This window comes from Panicum virgatum, chromosome 5N (assembly GCF_016808335.1).
Source record: "Panicum virgatum strain AP13 chromosome 5N, P.virgatum_v5, whole genome shotgun sequence".
Taxonomy (NCBI): Eukaryota; Viridiplantae; Streptophyta; class Magnoliopsida; order Poales; family Poaceae; genus Panicum; species Panicum virgatum.
The window spans coordinates 56,985,044-57,003,169 of record NC_053149.1 but is presented as its reverse complement, the minus strand read 5'-3'; the positions used below and the strand labels follow the sequence as shown (position 1 = coordinate 57,003,169).

The 18,126-nt window shown below is 50.4% G+C and overlaps 3 protein-coding genes across 5 annotated transcripts; 2 read left to right on the top strand and 1 right to left on the bottom strand.

Moving 5' to 3' along the window:
- Positions 1-291: 291 nt before the first annotated feature.
- On the top strand, positions 292-2,261 carry LOC120674232 (probable WRKY transcription factor 65). The gene is made up of 3 exons (XM_039955375.1): positions 292-988; positions 1,164-1,316; positions 1,425-2,261. Exons 1-3 carry the CDS (start codon positions 816-818, stop codon positions 1,981-1,983), a joined length of 885 nt encoding a protein of 294 aa, XP_039811309.1. The 5' UTR covers positions 292-815; the 3' UTR covers positions 1,984-2,261.
- Positions 2,262-8,328: 6,067 nt separating this feature from the next.
- On the top strand, positions 8,329-10,102 carry LOC120672225 (agmatine coumaroyltransferase-2-like). The gene has a single exon (XM_039952549.1). It carries the CDS (start codon positions 8,599-8,601, stop codon positions 9,946-9,948), a length of 1,350 nt encoding a protein of 449 aa, XP_039808483.1. The 5' UTR covers positions 8,329-8,598; the 3' UTR covers positions 9,949-10,102.
- A 733-nt stretch (positions 10,103-10,835) lies between these two features.
- LOC120673831 (probable sugar phosphate/phosphate translocator At1g06470) lies at positions 10,836-15,847 on the bottom strand. Of its 3 annotated transcripts, none has more exons than XM_039954851.1 (12): positions 15,151-15,847; positions 14,867-15,039; positions 14,064-14,149; positions 13,926-13,975; positions 13,645-13,712; positions 13,361-13,461; positions 13,169-13,181; positions 12,618-12,802; positions 12,040-12,126; positions 11,856-11,950; positions 11,519-11,655; positions 10,836-11,411 (listed from the first exon to the last, which is right to left on the bottom strand). In XM_039954851.1, the coding sequence occupies exons 1-11, from the start codon at positions 15,579-15,581 to the stop codon at positions 11,532-11,534; spliced, it is 1,413 nt and encodes a 470-aa protein (XP_039810785.1). In that variant the 5' UTR covers positions 15,582-15,847; the 3' UTR covers positions 10,836-11,411; positions 11,519-11,531. The 3 variants fall into 3 exon arrangements, 2 of the variants coding, with proteins under 2 accessions (XP_039810785.1, XP_039810784.1); XM_039954850.1 differs by having other exon boundaries at positions 10,851-11,411; positions 11,523-11,655; positions 15,151-15,846; XR_005674881.1 differs by lacking the exons at positions 10,836-11,411; positions 11,519-11,655 and having other exon boundaries at positions 11,895-11,950; positions 12,040-12,143.
- Between the last annotated feature and the right edge of the window lie 2,279 nt (positions 15,848-18,126).

Genomic DNA, 18,126 nt, shown 5'->3' with positions numbered 1-18,126 from the left:
ATGCATTGTCTTTGGCAATAAAGTGTACGCGTATCCGCACATGCACGAAAAATGTGCGTGCACGGGCGGAGCGAGGGCAAAACAAGTCCATGATTGGCCCGGGCGGAGTGGTTAGGGCGGGGGCGGGGGCGGTCGCAGCCTCCACTAGTTTAATCACGGCTCCCCATCCGGCCCGGCACCAGGACGTCGCTCTCCGCCTCCGGCCCGCCACCCCTGACCCCTCTCTCTCTCGTCTCCCTCCTCTCCTCTCCTCTCCTCCCCACCGAGACGCAACACTGATGAGAGCGATCCGATCCAAAACGAACACCAATATCCAAGGCCGCGCCAAGGAAAAAAAAATATCCCTCCGCGCACCCGGCCTGCCTGCCGCTGCCCGCTCTCTCCCTCGCCCGGCCGCCCGCCCTGCCCCGGTGCTCCCCGATGACAGCAGCGTCGCCCGCATAAAAAAGGCGCCCACTAGCGCGCGCACCCGCATATACAAACACGAGGGGGAGGAGGAAAGAGAGAGAGAGAGGGATCATTGAAAACTGCACCCATCATCGATCCGCCCCGGCCCGTTTGTTCGCCACCATTTCTCCCCCCTCGACGAACCCCTCCCTCCCGTCCCTCGCTTTCCCCCTCGTCGGAGCAGGAATTTTTATGCGCGCTTTGGGAAAGCGCGAGTTAGTTTTGCTCTGAAGCAGCCTGCTTTTTATCCATCCGGAGCCGCGGGCGTTGGGGGAGGCGAGGCGAGGCGGAGCTCCGTGCGCTGCTCCGGCCGGGCGGGCGTGGGCACCGAGGAGGCGGCGGCGAGCGAGCGAGCCAGGGATCTACCCATGTCGTCGGCGGAGGACGGGTACTGCAGCTCGGATTCGCCGCGGGCGGAGTCCCCCGAGGAGTCGCAGGCGGCGGCGGACGCGGAGTCGCCTCGCACCGGGGCCAAGCGCGAGCGCGACCTCTGCGACATCCCCGCCTCGCCGTCGTCGCCGCTGCCGGCAGCTAAGCGCAGGTACGGACGGGATTCATCATCTGTCATGTCTCATGTGCGCCTCCCTCCTATGTTAGTGCATCTGTGCGCCCGTGACCCCTGCTGTGCGGTGCCGCCGCGCTACGGGAATCTAGAAATCGGGGCTACTACGAGCGCAGATCGCTGATTAGCTGTTTGTCCCCTTGTGTGCGAGCAGCCGGAGATCGGTGGAGAAGCGGGTCGTGTCGGTGCCGCTCGCCGAGTGCGGGGACCGGCCCAGGGGCGCCAGCGGGGAGGGGCCGCCGCCGTCGGACTCGTGGACGTGGCGCAAGTACGGGCAGAAGCCCATCAAGGGCTCCCCCTACCCTCGGTAAGCAGCCGCCGCGCCACCTAATTTCCCTGCTGATTACTGCTCTAATTCGTCTGTTGATTGCTGGTTTGATTTCCGGTTGGTTAACCTGTGATGCTGCCTGGGCAGGGGGTACTACCGCTGCAGCAGCTCCAAGGGGTGCCCGGCGAGGAAGCAGGTGGAGCGCAGCCGCGCGGACCCCACCGTGCTGCTCGTCACCTACACCTTCGAGCACAACCACCCGTCGCCGCAGCCCAAGAGCCACAGCTGCCACCAGCAGGGCAAGGCGTCCCCACGGCCGGCGCCGAAGCCCGAGCCGGCGGTCGAGCAGGCTGAGCTCGGTCCGGAGCATGAGCTGAAGACAGAGCCAGAAGCGCCGGAGCAGGAGCTGGAACCGGAGCAGGAGCAGAAGGCCCTCGCAAGTCTGGTCGAGCCGGAGACGGCAACAACCGCAACGGTGGCTCCGGTGGCCGAGGAGGACGAGAGCTTCGACTTCGGGTGGTTCGACCAGTACCCGACGTGGCACCGGTCGGCGCTGTACGCGCCGCTGCTGCCGCCCGAGGAGTGGGAGCGGGAGCTGCAGGGCGAGGACGCCCTGTTCGCGGGGCTCGGCGAGCTGCCCGAGTGCGCCGTCGTGTTCGGCCGCCGGCGCGAGCTCAGCCTCGCGGCTACCGCGCCGTGCTCCTGATGGCAGCTTCTTCTCCTTTTCCCTTTCACCTTCCTTCTGGGTTTTTAGTTTTACTCGGAGCAATTTGGAGGTTCTAGTACATAGGTCGATGCGCGGGGGGATTATCTGTTCGAGGCCGGCTCCTGCCTTGCTTTCTCTCACCGTGTTGGTTGGGTGCGCGCGCGCGTGCGTGCGTGCGTGCGTTCGTTCGCCATCCAAAGATTGTCCCGTTTCAGAAGTGGCTTGCGATGTGATTCCAACCCAGAAAGCAGCGAAAGGTTTGGCATTTTTTTTCTCTCCCCGGGCGCCTCGTCTCGCCATTTGTGATCATCCGATGGGGACACGGCTCGCGACACCACGGCGTGGTGCGCTCCGCCTGCGCTGCCGGCCGCCGGCAGCGCCGAGCGCGAGCAGGCAGGCCTCGTCCGATGCGGAAGCGGAATCTGGCCGCCTGATCCTGACGGCAAGTGGTGGCGCGGTGGCGGCAGGTGGCGACGCGGTGGTTGGGGTTGGGGGCCAGCGGGGGAAACACGCGCGCGCGATCGAGGCCACGTGCGGCGCGGAGGATGCGGGCGCCGCGACGGAGCCACCCCCAGCTCTCCCTCCCCACCTGCGGGGCGCGTGCCGTCCAGCCCCTCCTGCCGGTCGCGGCCGGCAGCTCGATTTGTTTTTGGGAAAATTGGATTCTTACCATCAAAAGAATCGATATTTAGATATATACCATCAAAAAATTTGATGTGAAATATATACCATGGAAAGATGCAACATTATAGCTATCTACCATTTTCCTTGCCTCCTGTCAGTTTTGCCGTTACCGCTGTGCTCTTTCACCTGGTGACTGCCACCGCCTCGCCTCGCGTCCCCCGCAAGTGCCGGCGTCCTCCCGGCCAGGGCGGGGGCGGTAATCGCCTCGTAGGCCTCGGCGGCGCGGCTGAGCGTCGGGTGCGCTCCCTCCCCGCGCCGGCGTCCTCCCGGCCAGGCGCGCTCCCGCGCCGCGTCCGTGCCCCCAACGCGCGCCGCGTCCGCCCCTCCCGTGCCCCTGCACGCCACTTTCCCGTGGTGCTTCTGGCACAAGCAGCAACATGGATTTGCAATGCAAGTGACACGAGCTGCAGCCGATTCTACAGCATGAGCTCACCTCGTCGATTTCGAGTCGTAATTTGTTTCTGGATATGGTTTAGAAGAAGTGTTGCTCTCAAGTGCGGTTCTGGGCTCCTGGCAATTGGATTGGTGAGCTGAGCTAGCTGGAGAGGGGAGAGGAATAATGCCTCCTGATGCGATGGATGTCAGGAACTGTGGAGGAGCGGCGCGTGGGGGGCGGCGCCGCTGTCGCTGCTGCTGCGGGGAGGTCGGGTCGAGGACGGCGGCGTGGCGGGCATGCTTGCGGGCCGCGCGGAGAGCTCGGACTCGGGCTCTGCTGCCGCGCCGGCGGGTGTGGGAGGCTCGCCGGCCATCAGTGAGTGGGGAGGGGATGGCTGGCGGTGAAAGAGCGACGGTGGCAACGGCAAACCTGACGGGAGGCAAGAAAAATGGTAGATAGCTATAACGTTGCATCTTTCCATGGTATATATCTCACACCAAATTTTTTGATGGTATATATCTAAATGTCCGTTCTTTTGATGGTAGTTTTTGCGCCACGAGCGCAGAGCCGGCCCGGGCCGGCACCCCGCACCCGGCAGCAGGCCGGAGCGAAACCGCGGCGCGGCAGCGGCGGCAGGCTCCTCCCGATCGCAGCGGCTACCGCGCGGCAGTGATCGGGATGGATGGATGCGTCGGTCGAATTCGGCCTGCGTCTCTCTGCGCCGCGTGGGTGTCGCGTCGCACACGATGCCGTCCGTGCACGGCCTTCCGAGAGGGAATTTGCGAGCACGGCGGACAACGACGTGGAGATGAAATCTATCCATCCGGTGTGGAAAAGGAAACCGGAGGTTGCATCGAGTTCTAGCCTTCCTTTGGATGGGGCGGAAAAGCGAGCTCTTGGAGTCGCGCGTTCGTTCGCAACTCTCCACTTTCTAGGGACTAGCTATGGTGGATGCAGATGGAGTAGCGTCCCATAGGACGATGATTAGCTAGCTATCTTATCTTGGGAGCCAGGACGAACATGTACAAGTGGCTGGCTGGCTGCTCTTCATCTCTTCTACTACATCACACCCTTTTGCTGCAAGGAGAGATTCCCTCACTTGTGTTCCTGTAAAGAAATGCTCCAGCTGAGTATTTCTCCATCACATGGTAAGGAATCCAAGTTCCATCCCAGTGTTACAGTTACTCATGTAATATATGGAAGCATCATGTGTCACTCATGCAAACTTGCAGCTGGCGCCACATAATCTCTTGTCAGCATCCTATGATAAGATGTCTAGAAGTTAGTGTAAAAACTTAAACATGAGAGCTTTTAATAATATAAGCTAATATATATATGGCATGCGGTTTACACTGTAGGGCTCGCGATTTAAAATACTCTATCTTCTAGAAGGATAAACTAAATAAGTCGGTTTTAATTTTAAATGAGTAATACTAGCAGTATCCAACGAGTATAGGTGAGCGTGACACAAAAGATGAGAAGACATGTCAATAGGAATTTCCGGGATAAAGAGCTAAACGCGGGGGATATGATTGACAGCCTGACAGGTAAGATGTCATCTGAAACGCCATATCCAGCCAAAGCCAAGTTTGCAAAAAAAAAAAAAAAACAGATCGGACATATGAGGTTATCCTCATGTTTGGGGGTCTGTATCCGTTGCATAATCCTGCCACTCAATGGGAGGACAAGAGAGCAGAGGAGAGGGATCAAATCGGCAGGACAAGACACAGAAGTTGCTGTCATTGACGTCCCGAGAGAGAGACTTATCATCTGACAGGCCCGGCCCATTAATCTTTAGAAGCTGGGCTTGGGCCAGGCCGTATTTCCTGCACGGGCGGTGCATCCATGTAGGATTAGGAAGTACACAATTCAATGGAACTAAATGCTAAATGAAGAATATAAAACTCCTCAAGCCTTCCCGAGTCTTCTTTCCCCAGCTACAGTCTCCAGCAGCGACTCAGCGGCGATTTGCATTCCCCCGCCGATTTGGCCTCCTCCTCACCTCTGGCGCCCTCGCCGGCGTTGGAGGAGGAGGAGATTTGGCCGAATCGGTGGAGGATCTGTACAATCCCTACTGAATAGTATAGCTAGGTAGTAGGTTAGGTTACCGGCGGTGGCATTTCTTTGCATGCTGGTTCTTTTGTTCCTCAGAGCTGGCGCTGGAGTTTGTGGCGGCGGTGGAGTTGGCGGTTACATCATCATCACTGGTGCCTTCTTCTTCAGCGGTGGTCCTTTGAGGATAGGTTGTCCTTGGGCGTCGATGAGTTGCCGTCCAAGTTGTTGTTCCCTCCATGGTGGTGAGGTGGAGAAAGGCGGCGGTGACGCCTATTTCTCCGTCGATCCAGCTCGGAGGTTTGTTTTTCTCTTTAGTCCTGCTTCGTCGTTGTCTGGGCGAGGGTCGCCTGCGGTGCTTCAGGCGTCTGAGCCCGCATTCTTGGCGAAGTTATGGCCGTCGGCCATCAAGCATTGCTGGCAGGGGCGGAGACAGGGGGGCGGGCAGGGCCTGGCCCCCCTATGGTTCCCAAATTTACATTGAATATTTGAATTTTGATTAAACTTTTATATAAATTAGCATGGTTGCCCCTCCTAATAATGAAAAAAACAAATTCCTGGCTCCGCCCCTGCTTGCTGGAGCGTTCATCGATTTACAGGCACACCTTGTGTTGTGCTGACTCATGGAGCATCAAAAAAGGAAGCTTCTTCGTTGAGGTGGGTTCCGGCTTCAAGCTGCAACATCGGCGTTGGTCTCGACGTCGGGGGTGGCTCTGAGCTCCGGCGACGAAGACAACCGGGAGTTCTTTACAAGGACCAGGATGTAATTTTTATTTTTTTCAGAGGTGTCTTTGTAAGGATGTTTATGTAATCCTTAATAGGAATCAATAAAATCCTTCCCGGTTTTCTCAAAAAAAAAAATGCTACATGAAGAAATTTGTTTTAATTTAGAATATAGGTCTCCCAGTGCCGCTATACAATGGTTGTTGGTAAACAATGATGTATAGACATCAGGCATCCAACAAGACAACTTAATGATCAGACACCACTGTAAACATAATGTGCTGCATTTCCGCCGCTAGCTTGATCAACAGCCAGCCCTCTTTAGTGCAGGCACATCACCTTTCACGTTTATTGTATCCCCTCTGCTGCCTCCACTGTCTTCTTGCTCACAATTTGATAAGACTTGTGTCAAGACTTCTGAAAAGGCATTGTCCACATTGGTTGCATCCAGTGCAGATGTTTCCATGAAATAGAGAGACTTGGGCCAGCAAACATCTTACCGTCTTCAGTGGAAACAGCCTGTGCCGGAGATCGGATTTGTTTCCAATCAGCATAGTAGCAAAGCTAGGGTCAGTGTGATATGTCAGCTCTTTGCCTCTTTCAGCCAACACTCCAGACTGTCAAATGTTGTGCGACGATCGACATCGTAGACAAGCAATGCACACACTGCCCCCTGGAATTCAAATCAAAGGTTGGGAAATTTTTATATATACCAGGAAGTTAAAATGTGATGAACTGCTTGCAAATTCAGATCATTGCCATCTCACCAGCTGTTTCAGTTTAGGCATGCGCTCTGCAGATTTCAGGCTGTTCAGAAGGCGCTGTTCAGTAGTGTACTGCATGTTCCTTCAGAATTTCAGATAACGTAATCGTAACAAGGCGAAATAGTGACGGGCTGACGGCTATACAGAAATGAACAGCAACTGGCGCGAGCAAGCGGTGCATTTCACAAAAATCTCGGAGTAACAAGGCGAGCGAACAGCTCCGGCCGTACCGCTCGCGCCGCCGCCGCCTGCCCGGCATTCTCTTCCGCGGCTCTGCCAGTGCCTCTCGGAACTCACCTACCTGTGGTGCTAGGGCCTGGATCTCGCCGGTGTTTGAATGCAGCGCCGCTGCGGATGCGGCGGATGGAGAGCGGGGGGTTTTGATTTTTCTTTTTTCTTTTGAATTGCGTTGCTTCAGACTGATGGGGGTTATTGCACGCAGGGGCGGAGCTGGGCCAGCCCAAGGCCTAACACGACTCCATGGGCTGACAGTGCAACCTGGACTGGGCCTCCGTGCTACAGTACACGAAAATAGGCTGCAGACTAGGGCCATGGCCCTAGTTGCCCTAGTCTTTCCTCCACCACTGATTGCACGCTCCCTGCCGTAGGCTCAAACACGACCGTACTTTGCAGCTTGGTAGGTACAATTCAAACCTCTACTAGCATTTTCAAAGATTGAGTTAGCAAATTCTAGTAATTGAGGATTGACGAAGTCATCACAGATGTCTCGCTGTTGACAGAAACATCGTATAGCACTAAAAGCACAGCACATCTAATTTTGCTTATAATAATTTAACAGAACCACCGTAGAGCTGAGGTTGCTTGTTCTAGCGCGGAAAGCCCCCTCGGTGGACGATGGGCTGGCCGACTTCCAGACTTGCAGTCTGCCGATCCGCCATGCACCTACCAGTCTACCACGACCGCATTACCAGAAACGCCGAGAACAAGGCACGAGATTTAAACGTTTATTTAACTTCACAAAAAAATAAATGTTTAATACAGTAGCAGCGCTGCACAATACTTGATCATTTCCGACATTTTGTAGGTAACGGAAGACCGTGGATTAGGACTACGGACAATCGGACATGTTGGAAGTATGAACTAGTCGTACTCGCAGGTGCACAGTCAGTGTGCTTGGAATTTGACACTTCCAAACATCGATCATATCATTTGCTTTGACCGACCAGAAACCGGCTGGAGCAGACTGCGGAGAGACTGGAGATTTGGTTGGAGTTGGAATAGTATGTGTTTTCATTCAGCATGTGCGCGAAACACACAGTAGCATACGGCTCGCAAGCTCTCTGTGACTCCGGAAGCATGCGTTCGGGTGGTCAGTGGAGAGACCCCAAGACTCCACACACATGTCAGAAATTAGCACCAACAACGAAGGGAGTAGGAGGATCTGGTGTGGCCATCCAGCTCCGGTAAACAACAAGGCCTGCTCGATCAACCCGGCTTATCCGCCCGCTAAACAAAGCCCGTCCCGTCGCTGCGTTGGCAAACTCCATTTTCCACGCTCCAAACCAACCTACCTATTGCTACTCACCATTCTCCCGCCATTGTTTATGCCACGCATCGCCGTCGAAATGTCAACCGCGTGGGCACGGCATATCCACGGCTACGGAAGCATCTCTGCCTCCCTCGTTCCACCTGTCTGTCGACGTCCATCTCCATCCAAGAGTCGCGTTTGAACGCGGCGCCCCGGTGGGTGCGCAATGTTCTTCCGATAGGCGATAGCTAGCCTCACCTCCCTCCGCTCACCAACCACCTCCCGGCAGCGAGGGGCGAGCGCTCCCGCAGCCAATGGCCGTTTGACCTGCCGCGCTCGTTCGAGACCCACCTACTACTGCGTGTGCCTCTCATCCCATGCACGCGCTGAAGCCTATATATCGCGCCGGGAGCCGACTCATGTCGCGGCATCGAGTGATCATCAACCTTGAACCCCGCGCAAGCTAGGCAGAGCATACTCTCGCGCGTCTCGATCGGCAAAGCCACTCAAAGAGTTATTAGGAAGGAATGAAGATCACCGTGCAGTCGTCGAGGGCCGTCAGGCCTGACTACGGCAGCGGCGGCGCGGGCGCCGGCGCGGGCGCCGGCGTCGTGCCGCTCTCGGTGTTCGACAAGGTGAACTTCGACACGTACGTCTCCGTCATCTACGTGTTCCGCCCGCCGATGCCGCCCAACGCCGCGCTCGAGGCGGGGCTCGCCAGGGCGCTGGCGGAGTACCGGGAGTGGGCGGGGCGGTTCGGGGCGGACGCCCGGGGCAACCGCGCCATCCTCCTCACCGACGAGGGCGCGCGGTTCGTGGAGGCCACGGCCGACGTCGCGCTCCAGAGCGTGCTGCCGCTGCGGCCCACCAGGGAGGTGACGAGCCTGCACCCGAGCAGCGACGGCGCCGAGGAGCTCATGCTCGTCCAGGTCACGCGGTTCGCGTGCGGGTCCGTCACCGTGGGCTTCACCGCGCAGCACCTCGTCTCCGACGGCCGCGCCACCAGCAACTTCTTCGTGGCGTGGAGCCAGGCCACGCGCGGCGCCGCCGTCGACCCGGCCCCGGCGCACGACCGCGCGTCCTTCTTCGCGCCCCGGGACCCGCCGCAGGTGGAGTTCGAGCACCGCGGCGTCGAGTTCAAGCGGAAGCAGCAGCCTGCCCCGCGAGTGAAGAAGCCGGTCATAAGCGACGGCTACGGCGACGGCGACGGCGACGGCGAGGTGGTCGTGCACAAGGTCCACTTCAGCCGGGAGTTCATCTCCAAGCTCAAGTCCCAGGCGTCGCCGCCGGGCACGCACCGGCCCTGCAGCACGCTGCGGTGCGTGGTGGCGCACCTGTGGCGGTGCGTCACCGTGGCGCGAGGGCTCGGCGCGGGCGTGTCCACCAGCGTGTGCATCGCCGTGGACGGCCGGGTGCGGATGACCCCGCCGGTGCCCGAGGGCTACACGGGCAACGTGGTGCTGTGGGCGCGGCCCACGGCCACGGCGCGGGACCTGGTCACGAGGCCGCTGCAGCACGCGGTGGAGCTCATCAACCGGGGGCTGGCCCGGGTGAACGAGAGCTACTTCCGGTCGTTCGTGGACTTCGCGAGCTCCGGGGCCGTGGAGGAGGAGGGGCTGGTGCCGACGGCCGACGCGGCGGAGACGGTGCTGAGCCCGAACATCGAGGTCGACAGCTGGCTGCGGATGCCGTTCTACGAGCTGGACTTCGGCGGCGGCCGGCCCTTCTTCTTCATGCCCAGCTACGTGGCGGTGGAGGGCCTCCTGATCGTCCTGCCGTCCTACTTCGGGGACGGCAGCATCGACGCCTACGTCCCGCTCTTCAGCCGCCACATGGACAACTTCAAGAACCTCTGCTACTCCATGTCCCTCAACTAGCTCTGCGCTGCATGCTCTCTTGCTCGCCCTGCTGCTGCTGCTGGCGCCGCCGCAGCAAGTGATGTAGATGCACGTGTACTAAAAGTTGATTGTATTCGATTATAAGTTCTTTTTATGAGAGGAATGAAATTTTGTTGATCATCATATTCAATTATTCATGGACGTGCCACAAAGTTCTCAAGGCCAGCTGACGGGCACATGCATGCCCTCCCAGCCATAGACAAGAAGGCCGCTGCCGTCAACGAAAGGATCGGAGCTGGTATCATTCCCTGGAAACAAACCAGAAGGTCGCCACTCGCCACGCTACGTGTACCAGCCTGCAGAACAGTTAGGTCTCGTTCGGTTCTATCGGAACGAGACATATTCCACACGGATTGATTTCATCTGGTTTAAAATAAATCTGGTGCAACACAAAATAGCTGTTCAGTTCAGCTCGGAATAGAGCCGGCCTTGGTTTCATTCCAACCCATTTTGGCTATTCCGACCCCTTAGCCATCCCCACGTCTTGACCTCAGGAACTAATCCTCCTGGATCGAGTGACACGGTTGGTTCCACTCATTCCCCTCCATGCACGAATCCATTCCATGATTCAATCTGGAACAATCGAACAAAGCCTTAATCTGCTACCAGGAATCAAAATGGCCTACTGGTGCACAAGGAAATCGAGAAGGCTGACGGGGCCAATTTGGCACCGTGCTTTCAAGATACAAGAATCTCCAAACGGGGCCTAAAAGAGGGAGAACTTTAACGTGTGATGTTTGTACATTACACGGTATACATTCACATACAGGCACACAGCACTACATATCAACATTGTTTATTTTTATCTCAAGGGCGGGAAAGCCCCTGTCCCTACTCTCCTTCAGCAATCAGAACGCACTCCAAAATTGAGCTCTCACCTCTTCCAGTAAACTAAGGCTCCGTCCACTTCCCAAAAAGTTGCTACAGTAACTGTTACATCGAATTTTCGAACACATGCATGGAGCATTAAATGTAATTGAAAAAAATAACTAATTACACAGTCTAACTGATTAGCACGAGATGAATCTTTTAAACTTAATTAGTTCATGATTGGACATTATTTGTCAAGTAACAACGAACTGTGCTACAGTAACTTTTCAACCCAAAATCACGAAACTGAACGGGGCCTAAAAGTGCATAGCTGTATTTCGAGTTGTAACTGTTGGTATCGTGGACATACTGCACAATTCCTCGCTCATATATATGCACCATTTCTTTTATCTTGAAAGGCCAAAACTTTTGTACTGATACCGGATCCACGTTGAATGTGTCTTCCCAACAAGGCTGTTAATGCCACGTCCATACATGACAGTCCCGTGCAATCTTAGAGCACAAATATGAAATCAGTTAGCATGTGAAAGTAAGACGATTGTATCAATGCCTTGTGCAGGTACAGATTATCTTGCTCCTCTGGAACCACCAGGCATATAATAGTCTGCTTTCTGCAAAATCAGTGAGTCCAATTGTTAAAGTAACTGAAAACACTAAGAAATTTCCAAGAAGAAGTCCTATCTGACGTACAAATCTACTCATATTTTTTAGATCCTACCTACCACATTGAGTCAGCCTGTATCATCTTGATCTTCAGTATCATCATCAAGGATAACATATTTTGAAGTGCCATTGGAAGATTCAATATTTGTTCCAGCATCTTTATTGTGGTGGCCTTTTTTGAACCTCTTACATCTGCACACAGCACAAGAATAATCGGTAAATGCCGTTCATGCATTAGAAATAAGCATGTGTTTCCACTTCAAAGATTCAAAGTTGAAATTTTGTTTAGTCATTTACTAATTACGGAATTGTAAAAATAATAACATTCCCTCAAGTAATAACAACAACAACATGGAAATACAAATATACAGCATACGAAAGTTTCAACTCACTTGTACAAATTGAATAGACTGACGCCAAATATTATTATTGCCAGCCCAAGCGCCTTTAACCAGGTAAATGGGTCATTAAAGAATAGCACAGCAACCTGTATGTTTTTAATTGTAAATAAAGTCACAATCACATGAGTGAACTAGCATAGATGAATTGATATAAACTATCAAATTTTAGTTATACCAGAATAGTGACAGCTTCCTTCACGATTCCTGCAACGGTCACTGTTACAGCACTAGTCACAGAAACAAGAACATATTCTGTCAAAACCTGCAAGTGGAAGGATCCTGTCAACCAAGTTGTAGAGAATAATTCAAGATTGGCACATTGACAACAGGAATAAATGGCGACCATGTCTTAATAATAAATCAAAAGTAGAATCCATATAGAGAAGACTTGCTACAACTACAAGTATTGCTGGTTATTTTATATAATAATAAAAAAACTCCCTCAATAGTTGCACAACTACCTCATGCTGTCATGCAGACAAGGAGGCAGAGTTAACAGAATCAACCATGCTTCACCCCATTTCATGATATGTTTTAATCCCTCTACCTACTTCAATACTTCAAATCATTAAAACCAAGGGTACCAAACATAAAATAACACTGCTGGTTTCCTTAACAAACAGTTGCAAAATAACAAATTCCATTAGACTGGAAAGATATTTTGATCATCAGGGAGTAGTAGCTAACTTTAATAATTCCAAGTGAGAAGCAAGCATAAATATTATTCCCAGAAAAGGAGCACATGATACATACCATAAAAAAGGCCAAAGCACCACCTAGAAGCAGCAATAAGCTGCTCCTTATTATATGAGCAGTACTATCAAAAAAGTGACTTGCTCGGAAATCATGCCATGGATCCATGGCAATAGAAATAATTGCTGTTACTATTGCCATCACTGGGGTAACATGGCTCATCAAGGTAAAAGGATTTTTTAATCCTGCACAGTAAACAAATAAAACAAAATTATGATGCTGTAGAAATGGCAGTTAACATACTGATTGATTCATAATAGAATACATTGCTTTTGAAGTTATCGATTTTCATATTTCGGACCATAATGGTACAGATTCTAATGCAATGTATTCACAGTTTCACACAGATGTTAATGGAAAAGTTTAAGACGATAATGCAATAGCAGCAATAAATAGATCAGTAGTCATACTCCCAAAGAAATAAGTGCAAATCAGATGTATATGAATGTTTATGAACCTTGTATTCAGGCATGTGCCTGATGCCAGCACATGAATGAAAGGTGTAATAGTGTTCCTCTGAGTGAGTAAAATGCCAAAGATAGAATGCTTACCGTATTCCTCTTTCTTCAGCGGTTTTGGCAGACATAGGGGGGGGGGGGGGGGGAGGCAAAAGTTCAGTCACGGCTGGGATGAAATATTGAAATGAAAATACAACACAGATACACGAAACTAATAGGACCAGGTATCCTGTTATTAAAAAGAAAACAAAAATAAGAAAATTCTGAAAGCGTTATATTACAAACCTGGAGAAGAATCTGGGTCATCGACCAGCGGAAACCAGACATAACAGCAGCAAGCATAATAAATATAAATCCCCAAAGATTAAATTCTGTCTCTTTAGCAACTGCGAGGTAGAAAGTTAAACCCAGTTAAAGATGCTAACACAACTTTTGAACGTACATGGCATGCAGTTAGGAATTAAGATGCACTGTTAAGCCATAGATTGCACCAACCCTAAAATATAGCAAAACTCTAGTTCGAAGGCTATTTTCTTAGCCCTGAATATGTTGATGTAAGAATGTGTTACCTGTTAGTAGAACTCCAAACGAAACAATCAGCATGATTCCAAGAAGGCTAAAGCTGGGTTTCTCTAGCCTTCCAGAAAAAGAAAGTGAATTTCAGCTTATGACTTGAAAATTGAAAAATAATACAAAGCATAGCAGAAGTACAGGAAAAGATAATTCTAGACACAAATAACATATGAAAAACATACAAAGAAATTTACATATACGCAATGAAAGCAAGAAGCAGCTAAACTTGAATACAAAAAGGCATTACAACTAAAGGCAGAGTAGCAAGCAAAGTTACCTGAACATAAAAGCAAACAGAAGAATGAAAATTGGAGCAGCAGATTTGCACTACACAATAATATAAAAAGGAAAATTAGAATCTCAACTATTAATTAGTGGACCAAAGAAATAATGATCCTCATAGAAAGAATTATACCATTGTTGCAAATGTCACAGTAATGAAAACAAGTGAAATGTTGCTCAGGTTTATATCAAGAGCGGTAGCCAAAGCTGTTGGGACAACTGCAAAACAAATACTGAAAATATTATACAGCGAATGCAGAGTAAATATTGAAGTTACTATGCATTGAAACTTAAACAAGAAAATACAATCAAATAAGCATACGGAAATGTAAAAGCTAAAAAAATATTTCTCCTAGCTTTTTTAGTTGATAGAGTCAGAAGTGTTTCCAGATAATAGGCAATGGTCCAAATTAACTGAAATGTAATAACAAAGATACACGCAGCAAGCAGTGAGGAACCAAACTGTATTTTTCAGCAGATGTGGTTCTGTATCAGTTTCGATTCACATCATGGTCGTAAATGTGAGAGCGTGCCTACAACCTGTGTTTGATCCCCAAGCGGAAGCAGGGTGAGAATAGCCTTTTAGAAAAGGCAGCACAATTTATTGCACTTCTCCATCCTTCCTTAATCTGGCATATAAGTTGTTCTGTGTACACATTTGGCCTTACGGTTGTTTCATCACCAAAAGGCCTCTGTCCATCTTCAGTGCTCTTGTACCTGACCCCGAAAGAGCTAATTTCAACATGTGTTCCTCCATGCTAGTCATACTGTATTAAACACTCCTATTCAACATTAGTCCAAAATAGCCAAAACTGGTTTTGCTAATCATAAAGCACCGAAGTTTCCAATTCTCATGACATACTGCACTATATGTGAAGAGAACCGTCCTACTATCCTAACATCTGAATAGTATTTTACAAACAACAGATTACCCACCTCGTAAACTGTAATCCTTCCACGTCATTTTCCTGGCTCCTCCCTCCAGGCCAGGGCGCTGGAACCACACGATGGCCCTGGACGCCACGGCCTGCATCGTGAAATGCACCGTGTTCATCAGGAAGGGAGCCGGGAACTTCCACATGTGCTTCCCCAGCATTTCCTTGTTGTACCTGATCACACGCGCACGCGCACGGAATGAACACTAGCGACAAACGCATCCGCATACAAAGCTCGCCTGAATATCCGGATTGCAGTATTAACGAACAAAACGCGTTACTCACAGCGTCAAGCATGTGCTCAGCGTGTACCAACTCGCAATCAACCCGATGACCTTCGCAACCAACCACGGCGAGATCGACAGGCCCTCAGATCTCGCCGCCAGCCCCGCCTCAATGTCCATCGGTAAGCTGCTGTTGCCACCGCCGCCGGCAGCGGAGGGCAGGAGCGGCAGCTCGAACTCCTCGGAGTCGTCGCCGTCGCTGGTTGCCGCAGCGTCGAGGCCATTGGACGGGGCGGCGGCGGACGGGTCCCTGCACCACCGCGAGAACGACGGCTCCCTGCGGATCCCTCCCGCCTTCTTCCGCTGCCCGCTAGCCTCCTCCCGAGGCTCTCTCGTCCGCTCATCGAGCTCCGCGGCTGCCACCGGCGGCTCCCCCTCCTCTTCCTTCGGGTGCGGGTTTCCGCGCCCGTCCTCGACGGCGCAGTCCCCCATGGGACGGCGACGGCTGAAGCTTCTACAGGCGCCTGGATCTGGCTAGCGGTGCTGATCGCATCGGCGGCGTGGGCGCGAGAGGCACGGCGGCGGTGTCGGCGGCCGACGCGAAGCCGCGGACGAGGGGTTTTGCGGCAGCTTGGTTGGTCCGTTTCGATTTTTGGTAGCAAGTCAAAATCCAGCAGCTCGTCGCGGCGACTTCCGAGCGGGTAACTGCCCAACTCCGCGGCTGCTACCGGTAGTTTTGCTTGTGACCTTGAGGGTATAGGAGGAGGAGGAGCCCTTTCCCATTTTCTCTCGCCGCCCATGTGTACGTGCAGCGCGAGAACAATTCCAGTACTCCAGTGCTCCCAGGCTGATTTTAGTCCTACGATTAAATATTAAATATATGGACGAACGAGATCTGGTTGGTCCATTTTCTTTAAAACTTTATAGATAAGTTCTCTGGTGGAGATGTGATATTTCTATAAAGCACTTAAAGTAGTACACTTTTTGATTGCAGGTCCTCTCTATCACCTTCTGGATTATCACTGGTCTGTATCCTTATCCTAAGAAAGGGAACGGCGACCTCCACCGCCTGTGAGAAGTTTCTACCTGGATTTTTAGCTACTATCTACACCTTCAGCTCCTAGATCAATTCCAGTACTCCTCCAAAGCCTTCTGTTCACCTGCTTGCTCCCTCTCCCTCGTAGCTTCTTAGCAGCGAGACGGTCACGACCAGGGAGCGGCGCCACCCTTTGCCGGGTCTTTGTCGGGCCCTCCTCCGGTGATGAGCATTCACTAGGTGTGACTTCCCCGCTTACCTTCCTTTCCTCTTCTATTGTTCCAAACCGAGGTCAAACTGTAATGGAAGTTATTGCTTTTATACTAATATATTGAAAAAATCGGTCCACTATGATACTCCCTCCATATTTGAAAAGAATGTTATTTTGGATAGCGACACCGTCTCCAAAGCTTAACTTTGACTTTTTATTTTTATAAAAATATTTATCGCAAAGTGATATATTTATATTTTTATGAAAGTATTTTTCAAGACAAATATATTTATATGATTTTTGTATTTTGAAACTTAACAACTTAAAAGTTATTCATGATTTATGTCCCTAATGTTTGACCCAAACTTTATCCAAAACGACATTCTTTTCGAGTATGGAGGGAGTAATAGTGAAAGGAGAGCCCAATTTAATTGGTATAAAACGTTTTATGTAGTGCAGCTAAATAGAGTATTATTAAAAGATCAATTAATTTCATTATTTCATCTATTATATTAATAAATAAAAGGTGGTATAAAGTAAAAGAGAAAGAGAGGTAAAGAAATAAAAAAACATCACGATTAGCTGACCTGCTGAGCATCATAGCTCACCTCTATCTTTAAGTAGGGTTACCAGAAAAAGTTCAAAATTCACGAGATATTTATATTTAACTTGTCAAAAACTCAATTTAAACTAAGAAGTACTTGGAATCAAGCCAAGCTTGGATCTAACTTGGAGCTCGCGAGCTCCAACTACCTGAGATTGAGATATTCTATGAAGCTCGAGTATTTCGGTTTGCGTGCATATACTTGCACCCTTCTACCTCTATTAATTAAATTTCCAACCATAAAAAATTAAATAATATAGCTAGAGGCTAGAATCTTACATTAACTAGCGAGCTCCAACTACCTGAGATTGAGATATTCTATGAAGCTCGAGTATTTCGGTTTGCGTGCATATACTTGCACCCTTCTACCTCTATTAATTAAATTTCCAACCATAAAAAGTTAAATAATATAGCTAGAGGCTAGAATCTTACATTAACTAGCGAGCTATTGTGTTGCACAAGCTAAAATATAGTTCTTTCTCATCCTGGTACATTGAATAAGAAGAAGAGTCTTGCTTATCATCTCATTAATCACAACTCCTCATTTTAGATGTTATCGTATACTATTTTTTCCAAGAGAAGTTATTCTGCATGTGAATAGAATGAACATTCATACTATTCCAAGATATCAACTCAAGTGGGACTGTCATATCAAAAGAGAATAATTCAATTTTGAAAATGGAACTATCAAAAAAATTAGCTGGAATGAAGTTAGATATCCGGATATGCTTCTCCTAATATTTATTTATTGAGTTAAATCCTTCTTTTAGGCTAAGTTCAGTGTATAGTTTTGTTGCACTATTTTCAAAACTACACTCTGTTTGGTTGGTTTGTCAGTCAATCAGCCAGCAGTGTTTTTTCTCTTATACCAAATCAGCACTAGCCAGCCAGCAGTATTGTTCTCTCATAACAAATCAGCACCAGTCACCAGTCACAACTAAAAGAACAGAGTGTATAAACTTAGTAACTGAATCGGATAAGTGTTGTGAGAATGAAATTTGTCTCACGTTCCATGAAACTCCTCTCTCCTTGTAATGCCCTTGTCATATGAACAAATTTGTTGATTTGGCATAATATTTAATACTTATAATTTTTTTATGAAACTTCCACTGAGACTAGATTTATACACGCGCCTTCTTATCTTTCATCAATGTTGTTACCGAGAAATTATCGGTGGTTCTTCAGT